The sequence below is a fragment of the Stenella coeruleoalba genome (genome assembly GCF_951394435.1).
Source record: "Stenella coeruleoalba genome assembly, chromosome: 11".
Classification (NCBI taxonomy): domain Eukaryota; kingdom Metazoa; phylum Chordata; class Mammalia; order Artiodactyla; family Delphinidae; genus Stenella; species Stenella coeruleoalba.
The window spans coordinates 34,237,909-34,256,347 of NC_137157.1; the positions used below are offsets into that span (position 1 = coordinate 34,237,909).

General features: G+C 33.1%; 1 protein-coding gene across 1 annotated transcript in view; it reads right to left on the bottom strand.

Annotated features, from left to right (window-relative positions):
• LRRIQ1 (leucine rich repeats and IQ motif containing 1) overlaps nucleotides 1–18,439 on the bottom strand; it is a 177,368-nt gene that overhangs the window by 51,415 nt on the left and 107,514 nt on the right. The window contains exons 20-24 of the mRNA XM_079938280.1: nucleotides 11,190–11,279; nucleotides 10,420–10,541; nucleotides 9,827–9,922; nucleotides 9,484–9,566; nucleotides 1,821–1,922 (exon numbers count right to left, since the gene is read on the bottom strand). Coding sequence (XP_079794406.1) covers nucleotides 1,821–1,922; nucleotides 9,484–9,566; nucleotides 9,827–9,922; nucleotides 10,420–10,541; nucleotides 11,190–11,279 — 493 coding nt within the window. The remainder of the gene's footprint in view (nucleotides 1–1,820; nucleotides 1,923–9,483; nucleotides 9,567–9,826; nucleotides 9,923–10,419; nucleotides 10,542–11,189; nucleotides 11,280–18,439) is intronic.

Consider the following 18,439-nt stretch of genomic DNA (forward strand, 5'->3'; position numbering starts at 1 on the left):
ACAAAAATGCACATTGTATCATAAAGCATATACAGAAATGTTCCACTTTATTTCTATCACTATTTGAACTTATCCTGGCATATTTTACTTTAGTTACAAATCAATAGATATACTGTATACATATATACTATTCTTGATGGTAACATATCTTCATCTTTCATAGGATAAGAGAAAATGTAACAAACAGGTTGGGATAGATTTCTTCTTCCTGATTCTAAAGTACATGCTAATTTAAAGGGCAAAAATGCCCCAATTATCTTTCTTCCTAGGCATATCCTTTCTAAAGTAACAGTACTATACTACTTAAGAGGTAATATCTGTGGAGTTGTTATTGATTTTAGCAGAATTTCTACTCTTCCTTGCAAAAACAGTGAAATGGTGAAGTTAAGACTGTTACAAAGAAATGAGCCTTGATTAAAACTGAAGCCTTATTTTACACTGAAAGTATTTTTTAATTCTATTAAAATACTAATCCATAAACATTTTTTGCAATAATTTTGATTTTTTACACCTTCATTGGTCATCACATTTTTAATGTTTTACTATGGAGAATTTTAAATATTAAAAAAATTGGATGGTAAAACAAACCTCCTTATACCATCATCTATTGATCTAACAATCTCAATAATTTGCCAGACTTGCTTTTCCTATCTTTCTATGCATATTTTTATTACTATATACTTAAAGAAAATTCTAGACCCAATGTCTTCCACCCCTACATACTTAGTAGGTATCTCTAAATAAATATAAAATTGGTAGCTATCAAATTTTTCTTTAATTGAAACCTTACTGAATAGAAATTTAAATTAAAATGTATCTATTTCAGTCATGCTATAATGATGCATAACTTTTAAGATTTATTTAAAATGTACAGAAGACAAAGTATTAAACTTTCTGGGGCTTCCCTGGTGGCGCGGTGGTTGAGAGTCCGCCTGCCAATGCAGGGGACACAGGTTCATACCCCGGTCCGGGAAGATCCCACATGCTGTGGAGCGGCTGGGCCCGTGAGCCATGGCCGCTGAGCCTGCGCGTCCGGAGCCTGTGCCCCGCAACGGGAGAGGCCACAACAGTGAGAGGCCCGCGTACCGCAAAAAAAAAAAAAAGAAAAAAAACTTCTGAATAGTTCACTTCCATTCAGAATATTTGACTCCATTTTTCCTATTAGAAATTACAATCCAAAACTATAGGCAAAATTATGACCATTTTAATATTAAAGATAAAGCAATAGCAAACTTGTTTTAAGTCATATTTGCTGCTCTATTACATTTAAATATTCCTGATTAATAATGAGTCCATAATTGTTCTGAATGCTGAAATAAGGAATACAATCTGCCACTTAGATATGCAGATCCTTTACCCAAGAAGTGAGTTGGACAAGCTTCAAATATAGTAAAATATTTAAAATTCCAGAGTTAAATTCATAATGTTTAATGCAATTTGTATATATTGGCAGTAAATATATTAGAATGTCATTTCAACATGTACTCACTTCCATTGATATAGGGTGACATTATTTGTCAGTGTAAAATTTACATATAATTAGCAACACTGGTGATACAGCATTATAAGACTTTCACATAAAAATACAAAGAATTTAAATTTATATAAGCATTTGTACAAATACTAAACTACTATGCTAATGAATCAAGACACCAAATTAGTATTTTAGCTCCAAGAGCCATATTTTGACTTTTACTTAATTATATTTTATACATAATTTTTATATATGTATTTTAGGGCTAATGAGGACTTTTAAAATTTGCTTTAAATACAATTTTCCATCTTTTTTACTTTTCTATATATCTGTGATTAAATCATACCTTCAAAGTAGCCATCTCTTTGTGGCTGTGCTTTCTTTGGTGATTTTGTATCAGATACTTTATTTTCATTGTTTTTGAATAATGCTAGGCGCACAGTGGGATCTAGACAAAATGAGAAAAATAAGACAAAAGCTCAGCTCTGGTTTTTTCCTTCTCTGAAATCGCTATACATTTTTTTATAATAATATTAAAAATAATAGCCATTCTATAAAATTCTGTGAAATTGATTATGATGTTATTTTAAAAAGCTTTATAATATGAAAAAGTAACCAACATTTATATATTCTTGGTTATCTGATTAGGCATAGCCAATACTTTATACACAGGGCAGAAATACTAATAATTAGAAAAAATTTACATTTAAATTTTCCAGTTATGGCATCATCTTTTTACTTACAGAGTTGTTTTACTGTTTATTATTTTAGCTCCTTTGTTAAATTCCTGATATTTCTGCTGGAATAAGGTAAATCTTTCATAAATACATGTAGATAAAATCTATTGTTACAGGAAAAACCATATACCCTACTTTTTTAATTTTCTAAACTCTAAGGAGCTAAGATATAGGAGATGGAAGCAAGACAAGTAATGAGATAAGAAACAGATAAAATATAATTCTCAATAGTTTTAAAGATAAATGAATGATTTTTTGTTTACCTTGCTGTATGATATTTTACATAATGAAGATGTATAAATTCTAATTATTTTTTATAGCCAAGAGAATTCTGAATTTATTAATTTTACAAAATACATAGAATAATTGTAAATGTAGGGCCCTATTATTTTTTATTGATAATAAATGGTTCTATGGAATATGAAATTAGGGAGTTAGTGTAGTTGAATTAAGACAAAAGGTTTTTGCTTGTTGAAGAACTGTAAGAAAAGAAAATAGTGAAATAAGTAACAGGGAGTAGAATAAGGAGTGGAAAGTTCTGCATTTAAAGTAGGTTAATATATCTACTGACATTGTACGACACTGTATGTCAATGATACCTCAATAAAAAAATTAATGAAGTAGGTTAACATAAAACCACAATTCAGGGCAGCATACATTTTATTAATATCTTACATCATTTTGCAAAAAGAGACTTTAAGAATCTTCAATTACTATCTAGTGCAATAGAAGTGAATACGCTAAATGAAAAAATAAGATTTAAAATAAACCCAAGTTACATATTTTAATTAAATGCTGAAGTAGCACGTTTTTTAGAACGTGAATTGCAGAAGAGTATCTGCAGAGTTATTTCTCAAGCATGAGCATACTGAAGATTTCCATTAGTCTTCCAGTAATAATTTACCCTTGCTAAGCATGATTTATTTACATGTTTCAGAGAGATTATATATTTCAGATTAGGAAAGATATTGGTCAATATTTGGATACATCTCATAATTATAAGTGACCTAAGGTATTATAAGAGTTGGGTGCTTCTATATGAATTCAATATGAATTATCAATAAGAATAATTAAAAAAAACCTCTGTCTATATATTTAATTGAATAAGTATTATATATCACTTAAGTCATTTACAAAAAAAAAAAACAAAAAACGACATGTGAACAAGAGCATTAGTCAGTCAGGGAAAGCAGATTATCATGGGTTTACACACTCTATGATACCTTATTATATATAACCTGCTGATCTTTCTACACATTTTCCTGACCTTCTTGCCTTTTTATTTGAGCTATGTATTTCCTGAGCAAAAATATTACAATTCGACAGACCTGGGTTAGGTCCAAACTCCAACTTTTACTAGTTGTATGATTCTGGACAAATTGGTCTCACCCTCTGCCTCCGTTTTTGTCCAATAATGCTGACTTTGAAATATTACTGTGAGAATTAATGAGATAATGTGTGTAAAGCAGCAAGACATAAGTGTAGGTGCTCAATAAAGGGCAGCTAGTAAGCATATAATTAAAACATAAACAACAATAATATTTCCAACTTATTATATTCTTGGAAAAGATCTTAAATCATTGCTATTTGAATAAGGTGGGACATATAGGAAATAGATGGATCCATAACTGACTTCATTTTATTCAGTATAGCACATGAAATAAAAGCAATGGATCTTTTATAAGTTCTTTGGCACTCCTTTGGGCAAATAACAATCTCTCTATGACTTGATTTCTTAATATGTAAAACATGGATAATGACAGCACTTTCCTCACACTATTATCATGATTAAATAATTTAACATGTATAAAATATTTAGAAGAGTTGTCTAGCTCAATTTACTCAATAAAATCATTTTATTCATCAAGAGCACATAAAGTGTGCTACATTTTCAATCTTTGTATTTCAAAACATTCTGATTGCATCACCTTAAACTGATTAAAAACAAATTAATTCAAACTGCTAAGGAATAATAATAAGGAATAATGATAAGAAGCAAAAAATATAGTAATTCTAGATGGGAAAAAAATCACTTGATTCTGATAGTACCCAAAAAGACCACCATGAATGATACTACTGTAACACTCAAAAAATACACAATCAAGTAAGAAAGCCAGGATATAAGGCTATTGTAAAGAGCATTACAAAGTCATTTAAATCTACTCCTCAGCAATCATCAATGGCAGGTCAATGTTGTTGTTTTTTAAATTCTTTATCTCCCAGTATGACTTGCTCAGTATCTGGAAAATAGGTTTTAAATACACCTTCATCGTATAGTTAAAGAAACCCATAAGTAAGCTGACTTTCCATTATGTATGTGGCTCTGTACTCAACACTTTCTATCCATTACCTCATTTAAGTAACAATTTTATTTAGGCATTATAATATCCTTAAAATTATTCCATCCCCTGTGCAATCTGTTTACAGTTTCTATAAACCTAATCTTAGCTCACTGGTTTATCTTATTCTCATTAACGACATACGTGAAAATCTGGTTCTTATCCATTTTCTGTATGTGCCATGTAGAGCAGTGCTGTAAAATAAGTTTTATGCTAAGATTGAATGACTTCATTTTTATAAGGAGTATTATTTACTAATTTAAATTTGCCTTCTCAAATAGAAACATATATTTAAATGACTATAAAATACACACAGTCATACACAGGGTCAAATGTCTTTAGTGACTTTTAGCTAACCTACTGTTGATTTGGTTAACAGTTATTTACTGAACATCTACCATGGTATTAGGTTCAGGGAATTTGGTGGGGAACAAGTGGAGACTGGGTCCTCCAGGATCTTAGTATTCAAATAAGTTTTATTATTGTTTTGTTCAGAGCACAACAAAGTAACATTTGATCAAAATTCTTTTAAGTTCCTTTTGGGAATCACTAAGGTAAACAAAATAAACCAGCAATAAACTTCATTTTGTCACAGTTTTGTCTAAGCTGTTCCCTTTTGATCCTTCCTTAACATTTCTTAATTACCTTATCATTTTGCAACCCGATCTCTTTGCTATATCCCATAAACTGTTTAATTCACATTAAGGAGTTAGCTTTAATTATTTTCTACCTGGCTTAATTCTTGGCTATAACTAAATGTTGCTAACACAGTCTCAAGTTTTTTTCTTCAGTGAAATAAAATCAGCAAATATTTATTGAATGCTTAACATGTACTTGAAACTGTGCTAGGTGTTACTAACAGCTGCAAGATGATTCTAATCCCTAGTGGTGGCTCTACATTTATAACAAAATTAACCTTGTCTGCCTCATCCTGATCTTTCTTTCTTCTAACTATGAAATTTGAAATTTGGCATGCATAAATATTATAAATGTTGGAAAGCCACATTATGTCTTCATCCTTATATTCTTAGCCCTTAAACATCTTACCATCTGCTCTCCACCAAAATCCCTGTACTCAAAACCTGTCCCCTCTCAGGAGTGCTCCACATCAAAACCACTCACTCACTCTCTTTCTCCATCTGGCTCATCTCAGTCTTGCTACCAATTATGCTCGCTATCTTTAGGATATTGACCCTCGGGTTTTCAACAACCCAGCAACTCTCACCTTACACATGATGTTCTTCACTGTAGTACTAAACTCTGAACTTCCCTGCTAAATTCCAACCCAGATCACCAGATTCTGAAATTACTTCTGTGCATGATGCAACAGTAAAAACAAAAAGACAAACAAAAACCCACAAACACAAGACCAGTCATTACTTGCTCACACTTATGTCCATCATGAGGGAAGTAGCAATGACTTACTAGGAATAACAACAATTAGAAGCCAAAACCAAACTAAGTAAATCATGGTAACTCCTCACAATTTTAGATTCCATCCTGTGGCTTCTAATTAATTCCTCCTCCCCCTCCCTCTCCCCCTCCTCTCTCTTCTGTTTAAAGCAGATGACCTCATTTATCCTAATGGAAGTCATCAATACTGAGTGTCCTCTGATGGCTGCCCACACTGTTGCTTTCTCAGCCCCTTGCTTCTTCATTAATCAGCAACCTCAGTGGTATTCTTCCTCTATCTGCAACTTTCTTCAAATAACTAACCCCCTACCTTCTGCCCTATTTTCACTCTCATCTTAAATCAAATGTTGTTGACTCATATCCCTTGGCTAAATAACTATATGTACAAGACAGAAACAGGAAATATTATTAAGAGCTCGCTACTGAGCAAGTTGCTCTAAGGTTTTTCATGGCATGAAATTTTAATTAAAGCTTCCACACTTCGTGCATTTATGCCCCACCTCCACGAGGATTAGTGCTTTGTTAGGTTTTAGGGATTCCATTTAATTTTCTATTCTCTGACTGCCCCACTTGACATCCTCCCTACCCACGCAGAGCTGGTTAGTCTCCAACAGTTTTACGAAAAATGTTGCCCTCTGGTGGCTTGAAATTTTCAACTTGGCAAGTTGTGCATGTAAGATATATACACATATATGTATATTTGAAAATTACTTGTAAATTTTTAAAGTATTTAACAGAATTTAAGTACCTAAAAATCATTTAAATTTATTAGTGAGTAATAAAAGTTTAAAATTATGGCCATTATTTTAGGCAGATTCAAATAAGTTAACAGCATAACACAAATTGATTGCATTAATACTAGAAAATTCTTTATTCTGTAAGAAGAAAGATGGAGTTACCGAGTCTTAAATGATTTGCTCACATATACGAAATGACATAAATTCTACATCATCAACCTACTAAAGATTAAAGTATCATAATTGTAGAGGATCCCACTGATTTTCTTTTTCATCTTTAATCTTACCTTGACTATTTCTATTCTGTGGATATGTTGTGAAGGGGGAGCAGAGAAAAAGAGTGAGGAGGATTTAAAGGTCATCATTAAATTTTACACTTCAGAATTCAAATTTTTAAAAAATTGCTTTTATTTCATCAATCTAATACTATTTTGATAAAACAGAAGCAAAACAAAAGCTTAATGTAAAGACACAAAACCTCACACAGTAATAAGAATGCAATTTGGTTTACAATCATGTAATTAAAGTAAATAACCCCATAAAAATTATAGAGTTGCCATTTTGGATTTTTACCTAACAGGTCATGCTTTTTTTTTTTTTTTTAACATCTTTATTGGAGTATAATTGCTTTACAATGGTGTGTTAGTTTCTGCTTTATAACAAAGTGAATCAGTTATACATATACATATGTTCCCATATTTCTTCCCTCTTGGGAGGGAGGGAGATGCAAGAGGGAAGAGATAACAGGTCATGCTTAATGACCACTGTCAAAATGTTAAATTTAAGATGTGGTTGTTAACTTGGATGTCCTTTTTCATTTGTTACCCTACCATGCCCCCTTGTGACAGATAAAAAGAGGTTTAATTTTTGCTTCATAATAATTATGTCTAATTTTTGGCCATTAAAGCAATGACTTTTATGTATGAGCATATATTCCTTATTAAACTTTTTCTAAAAAATATTATTTACTATGCTGATCAATTAAAAATGTACTCAACCTAAAAAAAACCCTTCAGTTACAAGAATTAGCAAGAAACACCTATATATTTCCAGAGACAGATTCCAACAAGATAAAAGTTTCCTTACTTTCACTATCACAGACATTGCAAACGCTGTAAATATCTAAGAAATTAGATCTTGAACATAAATAAATAATAATTATTTGTTGAACGTTGCCTGAATCAGTTCTTAAGCCACTTCTGGTATTTGAACTTGCCCCAGGAGTTTCAGTAACTTTTATTTTTCTCAAAACATTGATTTAAACATTGTTTTTGATACTGTTGAAAATAAGTAGAAATATATATCAAAGCAATATAACATTATCAAACTACCCCGATTTACTGAATTCCACTTCCCTGGAACTGAGAGTCTCATCTTCATTAAGGGTTTGGGGTTGTATTTCCCTGGGAAACCACCACAGAGCCCTGATGAATTTAGTAGGAGTTTACAAGAGTACAGGAGGCATAAAGCAAGTTGACAAACAGAGCACATATTTACATTTTCTCTAAAAATGCTTAAAATTTCAATATTTTAAAGTTGACAAACGTTTAGTACACAACAAAAAACATTATAGTTATCTCAAAAAGATAAAAGGGAAAATTAAGATATCACTAATATAATGCCAAAAAAGGAAAGTTGAACATTTAGGAATATAAAACTGAGTCATCAGTAATTTATCAATGGCTATAGTAAGTGCTGTGCCAACAAATAACAGTTATTACTTAGAAACCAACAGTATCTTGGTTATTTTTATTTCTGTTTTTAAAAATTAAATATACATATTTCTTACAATTCTATGATTGAACTGATTAAAATAATAGAAAAATTAATAAAGATAAAAATTAATCTGAGTGCTTCTTTGTATGCTGATATAAGCTAGAACTATAGGATAAATATAGATTCCTTGCTCTTCTCAGGAGTAATGTTACTTTTATGGAAACATTTCACTGACATTAAGATCTTTATAAAAGAAACTGATGAGTGAGAGAAACTCAAAACAGATTAAAAAAAAAAAGTTATGTTACTTATATTGAGCCTATGAGTCCATGAGTTCATATAAAGTTTTAAGTAAATGTAAAGTTATATGAAATATACAAATAATTTTAAATTGTTTTAATTATGGTTATAAATTCATAGCAACCAATTTCGTGCTCTGACATCTATAAATTACTCCACATATTAAGTAATTTTAATAAAATGATTAGAGGTGTCCAAAGAAAGACAAATGATTTGAATAGCCTGGCAAATGGAATAGAAGAAAAGATGCCTTTGAACATTTCACAAGTTCAGCATAATCGCAAAAGATATACACTGTGCTCCTTTTCCAAAGTGTCAAGTTGTGAAGTCTTCATAGCTGATATTCATGGAACTGATGAATTTATAGAAATAATTTACTGAATAATCAAGCAATTTAAAAACACACAAAGGAAAAATCACACGAAGCAGACGCTCTTTAGAATCAACATTTGCTGAGATTAACCAGCTTCGAAACCAATTACAGCATAATTCTCAGTGCACAATAGATAGAATAATCAATAGCCAAGTAGCTAAGGAACAGGGCAAAAGTGAAAATAGCATTTAAGAGTATAATAAATCATTAAATGTAATATCATAATTTTCTCTAAGTTTTCTTGTTCTTTTTTTATGGAATTATTACCTTGGACATTCTTATATCTGTGCATTTCATTTCTATTCTCATTAAATACAATTTGCTAAAAAATAGTTTAAAAGATTTTATCTCTAATGTCAGATACATAGTTTTGCAAAGATCATTGATTACCCACCTAATTTTTTCCTTAATTTCTTTGATTTCATTTTCTGTGCTCTCTTCAGCATTTGCTGAGCAGTAGAAATATCCTTAAAGCCCCTATTAAAAGATTAAATTTAATAAAGCCAAAAAATCCCCAGACTATATTTATATATGCACATACATATAAACAGACATATCTGAATTATATCATACACAAACAAATTTGAATTCCCATTTAAGAATCTGTAATTTAACAGAGGTATGGTTTCTTAAAAACTAATAAAGGTATTCTTGAAATCTTGAAAAATATCTGCTTTGGATATTTAAAAATTTCTCAATTTCTTAATAGTTTAGTGTAAAACAGACCGACCACATACCATTCTTCTGAAATTTTTTCTTCTTTTTCAGATTTTAGCAAACTCTTTCTGCTGGTCTTTGATTCAGGTGTCCTGGATAAGGTTCTATTTTCTGAACTAGCAATAAGAAAAAACCACACTTAACTGAATCAACACAAGTATATCAGCACTTTTTAAAACTACAAGCTGTTTATGTTGTCTCAAACTCGGAAATAAAATACATTTAAGTTACAGAAAAACTTTATCTTGAAAAGTAATAAAAGTCTGCCATTAATTTAAAATGTTTACATTTCAATTACTTGAAGCATATTTCAATCCTTTCGTTGAAAGAAACACAGCATTGGAATTTTTATTCTAACCCTTATCTCTACCTATATAGCAATATTTAAAAGTTCACTTGTTTACAACAGTTAACATTACTTCACTGACACTTAAGTTTTGTGTTTGCTTTAATAAACTTACATCACACATATTACTTACACTGAAAACTCCATAAAATCATTACATTTTTAACAAATTCATACCTCTTTTCATCATCTTACTACTTTTGTAAAGAGTATAATATTCTTGTCATTCATTAGAGGTTGATCCTCTAAAACAGCAATTTAGCTTACCTGCTATTAAACTGTGTGTGTTCCGATGAAAACAAATTTTCTTTCTCATTACACAGCCATGCTTGAGCTGGATGACTTGGTAAATTAAGTGAAGTATCATCAGATTTTAAGGTTCCAGAGAACTTATCAGAAAAAAATGTACATAAGTATAAAATAAATTGAAAAACATCTAGCATGTGTATTGTATTACTTTACATGCATATTACTGAGTAGCCTAAGAAAAACTCACATAAAAATTAAAAATTATAATCAAATGAAATTTATGGAATATACATACAAATGCCCTTTGTTGTAGTCATGAGAGATATCCTTTTGGTATAGTTTGCATATACAGAATGATTAATTGCAAAGATCATGAAAAAAATTCAGAAAACAAAAACTTCAAAGATTATCAAATAAATAACAGATATTGCAGTCCATTGACCTCTGACTGAGAATCTTCAGCTGTTGCCCTTTTAATGCATATTTTTGTATTTTTAAAGTGCTGTCAACTAGTGATTTTATGCAGCTGAAGCATATCTTTTTTTTTTTTTTTTTTTGCTACTGTGAAATAAAGTGTTGAAAGAAATCCAAAATAAAGAAAAAAATCAGGAGCAAATGAAAGAAAAGCTACATGAAAAATTACATCTGGGGATGAGGAGGAAGTCAGAGGCTTCTAAAAGTAATTGTGTTTTTCAAGTCAATAAATTGTATTATTAATCACTGCAGCAGAGCATAACCTTAAGAAATGAGCAAAGATCGAGCACTAAGAGGTTTCCATGACATGTTACCTTTGGCCAGTGCAGCTGGTTTGGAAGAAGCAGTGTTTGTGAAGGGAAGCGGGTGGAATCTAAAGCAAGCCATTCCTTCTCTAAGGCAGCCTGCACAAATAATAACATTAATGTACATAATTTAGTTTGCATAACTTTTACAAAGATTCTTTTAAATTGTCTTATATACTACACATGTTAAGAAAGTATTTCAGCATTTTTATTTAGAGGAAAATCTGCTACTTGCTCACCCTGTGAGATGTTATGTATCTGTTTAATGCAAACATTCTAAAAAATGGATAAGATTTTTCATCCCCAAGTGGAATAAAGTAAAGCCTTGAGTACTCACATGCTCTAAAAAATGAGATGTGCAGATTGTTCAGTGTATTTAACTGTTTGAGAACTATGACTCTGAGCCAACTCTAGATGTAACTGAGGGAAGTAATCCTTTAGCTCTTTATTATGCAAAATATAATATTTTCCATCAAACCTCACCATCAAAAATTTATAGTATTTTAACATATTAGTATCAATTTTCTGTAAATACTATCTGTAAGATAGCTTTTACTTAACTTTAGTTCAACATTTCACAAATTTTCTGAATAGATGGAAAAAAGAATTTTGTGGCAATATACAGAACATGGTTCCTGATATTATATTCTCTAGTTCAAGAGTTTGAATGATAAAAATATAAATTTTGAAATGATCTTAAGTCACTTCACTCTTCATCTTACAACATCTTTATTCCATTTATGTAATTTCCAAATTTATCGTTCTACAATGGAAATATATTAGCTATGCTCGTGTTGTATAATTTAGGGTATAATTATCTAAATTTTATTCACTTGGATTATTTAATATGGTTTAAATAATATTCTGTGGTTCTATAATTGTTTTTGAATCTTTAAGAAAAAAGGATGATCATAATACCAATGAACTTGTTCTTTAAAAGTTTCTAAAATGATCAAACATATTTATGTTTTAAAAACTGGAATGACTATAAACTGAGAAGACCTAAATGCAACTTTCCACTTATACAGCTTCAGTGCTTCTTGACTATCTCTTGAAAAACCATTGGAAAGGCAAGCCTAAGACATCTTGACTACAGGCCAGCAGCGCAATGACAGACCATTACTTACAGCATTTAGTCTTAGGAAACCTAATCAGATTCACGTTATTTGAATATCTATGTAAAAAGGATACAGTTGTGCATCAGTACATTGTCCAGTTCCTTCTAGACAGAGATCATTAACATATATATCACAGTTATATACCAGTTATATCTGGTTTAAGAATATATAACTGGTTTAAGAAGAGCTATTTAATGCAAAATTGCAAACAGTATGGAGGGCTCAGATTTCTAAATTCTTTCTTTTGTATGACAAATAAAGGAAAATTCATATTTATGCCAGGAAAGATCAAGGCCCAAGGCATATCAGCTATCACTAAATTAGTATTCTTACTCTGTAAAATTGCTAAAATGAAGAGAAGATGTGGAGACAATATTATGAAAGGCAATGTGCCAGAGGATTCTGGGAAGATGGTGGGGTAGGGAGCACCAGGAACCTGTCTCCCAACCTAGACAACAACTAAACTGGCAGAATCTGTCTAGTGTAACCATTTTGGAACTCTAGAGTCTATTGAAGGCTTGTGATGTCCTGGGGAAGACTTGGATGGTAAATTGTGGTTAATTTTGGTAAATGTCAGCCCTTAGCACAGTTGCAGCTATCTATCCTCCATTCCCCAGCCCCAAGGCAGGCAGCTATTCATGCGTTTTAGAAGTACCTTGCACACAGTTTGCAGGAGCCAGGGTGGACAATGAGGACACTGTCTTCCAAAGATTGGAGATCTGTACTCTGACCGTTGAGTGTTGCTTCTGATCTCAGAGGTACAAAGAGGTGAGTGGAACCTCCCCTATTGTTGTAAGGCTATTTACCCCACCTACTAAGTGATTTCCAGAGGATTTAAAGGGCAGGTGTTCTTCCCCCAACTCCTCCCCTCTTCATTTTCCTCTTTTTCCTTTTTTGGGAAACAAACACTAAGGACTAGAATATTCATTTTAAAAAAGACTAGGATATGGGGCTTCCCTGGTGGCGCAGTGGTTGAGAGTCCGCCTGCCAATGCAGGGGACACGGGTTCGTGCCCTGGTCCGGGAGGATCCCACATGCCGCAGAGTGGCTGGGCCTGTGAGCCTAGCCACTGAACCTGCGTGTCCAGAGTCTGTGCTCCGCAACAGGAGAAGCCACAACAGTGAGAGGCCTGCGTACCACAAAAAAAAAAAAAAAAAAAAAAAGACTAGGATATTCAAAAGCATCTGCACATATGGGGGAAAGTCAGTACACATGCCCAGGGGAAGGCACAGGCTTAGAAAAGAAATGAGAAGACCTTGAGTTTACAACTCAGGCTGATCCTTGGCGCAGACGCAGTCTAAAACAATAAAAACAAAAACAATAAAAACAAAAGCAAAAAACCTGGCAAACACTGGGGAAGAGAGAGAATCTTATTTCCACAGTTACCACATTATTAGATTCAATGTCTAACTTTAAATAAAAAGCACAAGGCATACAAAGAAGCAGGAAAATTTACAGCCCATTCAAAGGAAAAAAATCAACCAAAACTATGCCTAAAAAAGACCTCATGGCAGATTTACTAGACAAAGACTTTAAAGTAACTGTCTTAAATATGTTCAAAGAACTAAACGAAGGGAGAAAATGATCTATGAACAAAGTGGAAATATCAATAAAGAGATAGAAAACCTGAAAAGAAACCAAGAAGAAATTTTGAAGCTGAAAAGTATAATAACTGAAAAGAAAAATTCACTAAAATTCACTGGTAGGATTCACTAGAGGGATCTGCCTCTGAGTAGGCAGATAAAGGAATGAGTGAACTTGAAGATACAGCAATGGAATTATCAAATCTAAAGAACAGAAAGAAAAAAGATTGAATAAAAATGAACAGAACCTAAAGGTCCTGTGAGACACCATCAAATGTACCAATATATTCATCATGGGAGTCAGAGGAGAAGAAAGAAAAAATGGGCAGAGAGAATATTTGAAGAAATAATGACTAAAAGTTTCCCCAATTCAATAATAGACCTGAATATAAACATCCAAGGAGCTCAATGATCTCGAAGTAAGATGAACTCAGAGAGCCCCACACCAAGACACATTATAATCAAACTTTCAAAAGACAAAGACAAAGAGAGAGGAGCAAGTAAGAAGGAGCAAGTAAGGAGCAAGTAAGAAGCAACTTGTCATGTAGAAGGAATCCTCAAGATTATCAGCAATTTCTCATCAGCATCCTTGACATCCAGAAGGCAGTGGGCTGATATATTCAAAGTGCTGAAAGAAAAAAAAACAAACTGCCAATCAAAACTGTCCTTAGATTTGAGGAAGAACTGAAGACACTCCCAGATAAACAAAAGCTGAGAGAATACATTACCATTAGATCTGGCCTGAAAATAATGCTAAAGAGAGTTCTGCAGGTTGAAGTGGCAGGATACTAGGCAGCAATTAAAAGGCATATGAAGAAATAAAGATCTCAGTAACTACATGGGAAATTATAAAAGCTAATATTATTGTAACAACAGTTCACTCCACTTTTTAAGATACTAATACATTTAAAAACAAACAATTCTCAGTTTAAAAGCTAGTATTATTGAAAGTTTGGTTTGTAACTCCACATGATTTAAAATACTAGTCTATTTAGAGAAATTATTAGTCTGTTTGGAGCACACAATGTATAAAGATGCAATTTTGTGACATCAACAACTGAAAGGGGTGGAGATGTAGCTATAAAGGAGAATAATTCATGGATGCTACTGAAGTTAAGCTGGTGTAAATGCAAATTAAGGTGTTTATAACATTAGGATATTAAGGGAGAATGAAGGGTTATTGTTTAACAGGTATATAGTTTCAGTTTTGTAAGATAAGAGTTCTGGATATGCATGGTGGTGACGGTAGCACAACTTTATGAATATACTTAATACCACTGAATGCACACTTAGAAATGGTAAAGATGGTAAATTTTATGTTATGTGTACTTTCCCACAATGAAAAAATTGGAAGAGAATTTTTTTTTTTTTTTTTTTTTTTGCTGTACGCGGGCCTCTCACTGCCGTGGCCCCTACCGCTGCGGAGCACAGGTCCCGGACACGCAGGCTCAGCGGCCACGACTCACGGGCCCAGCCGCTCCATGGCATGTGGGATCCTACTGGGCCGGGGCACGAACCCGCGCCCCCTGCACCGGCAGGCAGACTCCCAACCACTGCGCCACCGGGAAGCCCCGAAGAGAAATTTTAAAAGTAATATGCTATCTGAGGAGTGACTGTGGAAAAGGACTAGTAATGCCAGGCAAGGAGTCTGACTTATGCACTAGTTTTTATATAAACAAGCAACTTTTTTTTTTCTTAAACACCTGCCAAACCACCTCTTTTTATACTCTCTGGGACTCCAGCTGTTTTCTTTCTGCAGCAGGACAAGGTCCCACAAAGCACAGTGATTTCTTTGCTGTATCATAAAGATGATGATGGAGGTTTCTTCCTTGGAAAAGCTACATGAAGTTTGAGGAAAAAAATTAGTTCTTTAAATTGATATCTAAAAGTGCAGAAAACTTTGAAAATACTTTTTCTTGGTTTTCAATATAAGGTCACAAACTTTTGTTAGATTCCAGAACAATTCTTTTTTTTTTTAATTAATTTTTTTTGGAGTATAGTTGCTTTACAATGTTGTGTTAGCTGATTCCAGAACCACTGTCTCTTGGAAATTTCTAGAGACATAAATAGGAGGTTTAATATAAAATGCTAAAGATACTTTCAGTAATTACATAATCTCAACCAAAAATGTTACCAAGACTACTGATTTATATGAGTTCAAGCTTATTAATATCAACTATATTTGGCAGTACCTAGTATGTTGAGGAAAAAAAATCTCAAAATGTCAGGAGAAATTGGCCAAGATTATAAATATACTACTGTTTAAAAAAATGTATATTAATATATCATGCTTACTACTGGACATTTATACAAATTTCAATTATTGCTTGAGAAAACCTTCTGTTAACTTACAACTGAGAATTTGGAAAGCTTTCTGTTTATTAGAAGACTATTATCAAATTTACTTACACATTAAAAATAAACTTGAACTTAGATAAATTTGTAACTGTGTATTCACAATTGAACATTTGAACAGATAAACATATATTTGACTTTTTATCAGAGAAGAAATTATCATCCTATAATCCAACTTTGAGAGACTAGGAAATAAGGCTATCAGAAGAGCCAGGAATAACATTCGTGTTTATTTGCATATGTATGTACAAAATTTTTCATACCAACTAATATAATCCTTTCATTTGACATATGAAACTAGAATCAGATTTGCTGTAAGCCACAAGTTAGTTAGAGTTGAACAGGTCTTAGAAATTCTAAAAGCCATGTCTTGGTCTCATTTTTATTCTTCACCATCCCCAACTCTGAGCCCTAATACTTTTCTCCTCTTCTACCCAAGCTGCCTCATGCCATTTTCAAAAGAATTCTTTCTAACACTTCTTGATAACTTTTGTAGCACCTCAGAATCCTTACGGTTTGGAAATTTGGCCCATTATGAATCTCAAATCTCACCTTCTAAACCCTCTCCTCCATTCTCAACTTTTGATACATCTTCAGGTTATCTATCAGCTAAGTTTGGCCATATAACTGTGGCCCTTGAAATTTGTCTGTGTAAGTTTTCAGTTTTCTGAACCACTGGAGCCTGACAGTTATGTGCCTTTTATCACAAAAGGTACTCAACAATAGTCTGACTTCACCACTCTCACTTCCTTCTGTCCACATACCTAAATAAGGCAATTTGATCAGTTAATGTGGCTGCCCCCAGAAAGGGATCATACTCTTGCAGCTACTTCCTAGGTAATGATTATGAAAAAATACATGGAGGATAATACAGTCCTATTTTGACAACTCTGGATTCTCTCCTGATCATTCCTGGGCATGAAACATATTTCCTTTCCCTAATAGGATGTCTCAGGCCAGCGTGATTGACACATCCTCAGGGTGCAGCCTGGATGTTTTCCCCACTCCCATTCTCAGTCATCCTATGGGGCAGACAGATGCCACCTGGAAGGTGTCCTGGTAATAGATCACCTTCAAACATTTAAGGAAACACCATTATGGTCCTGGAAAGCATTCAAGTCAGCTTCAATTCACTGGCCAGGGTTGTTTTAGATGGCAGAACTGCCTTTGACTTCCTCCTTGCGGGCCCAAAAAGAGTCTGTAATAGCTAATACTTCCAGCTGTACCTGGATTAAAGCCTCAAGTCTAGTGGGAAGGTCAATACAGAAACTTAAAGAGGAAACGCCTGGGGTATTGATAGTATCCTTCATTAAATGCATCATGAGGATAACCTAATGGATTTTGTCCTAGCCCCTGTCAGATTATTCAGAGTAGCCACAGGAGTGGGTACTTGTGGGAAAATTTGCCATGTACACATGAAGGGTACATATTGTTGGGAGATAATTTTCCATAGGTCTCTAACATTTCTTCATGACTTATGACATCTTTTGTTCTGGACTATCTTTCCAAGGATGTTAATATAGCTAACAGACTTGGAAGATATAGTCTTTGAGTGATTCCTTCTGGAGCAGAAGGCAAAATTTGTTTGCTGTCTGGTATAAGAAAATAACTACTTCCCCTGGAGCACAGGATGAACAGGTTTGCTAGCAGCCTTTTATAAAATATAGGGTTTCCTAAGCTTCCAGATTCCTAAGGGGGAATTCCTGCCTATGGAACCTGGGGGCAAAGGGAATACATAAAAACATGAGGCTTCTGCTGCCTGATGTGACAAGTAATAAATGTCTCATTTCTTCTGCCAGCATCCATGAAAGTGTGGCAGCCTAACTTGTTAGACTGCACGCAGGATACAATCTCAGATCCCTCACATTTCTTGGCACTTAAAAAATTAAGGTAAACTATGCTTAATAAAAACTAAAACAAATTGACCTTCGTTATCAGTGTCCTCTTGGTTAACCATCTGTAAAATGAAAACACATTTCAGAGAGGCAACAAACCAATATAAAGACTTCATGGCAGATTGATCCGGGCTTTTTGTTTGAGGCTAATTCATTAAGACAATTTTATATTTACTTCTTTTATAGCTGAAAATATTCAAATATATTTCTGACATCTCCTAAACTTGGGGTCATGTTATGTCTGTCAATGTACCTACCCTAGCACCAAGTACAGTACCTACCATACTGTAAACATTCAGTATTTGTTG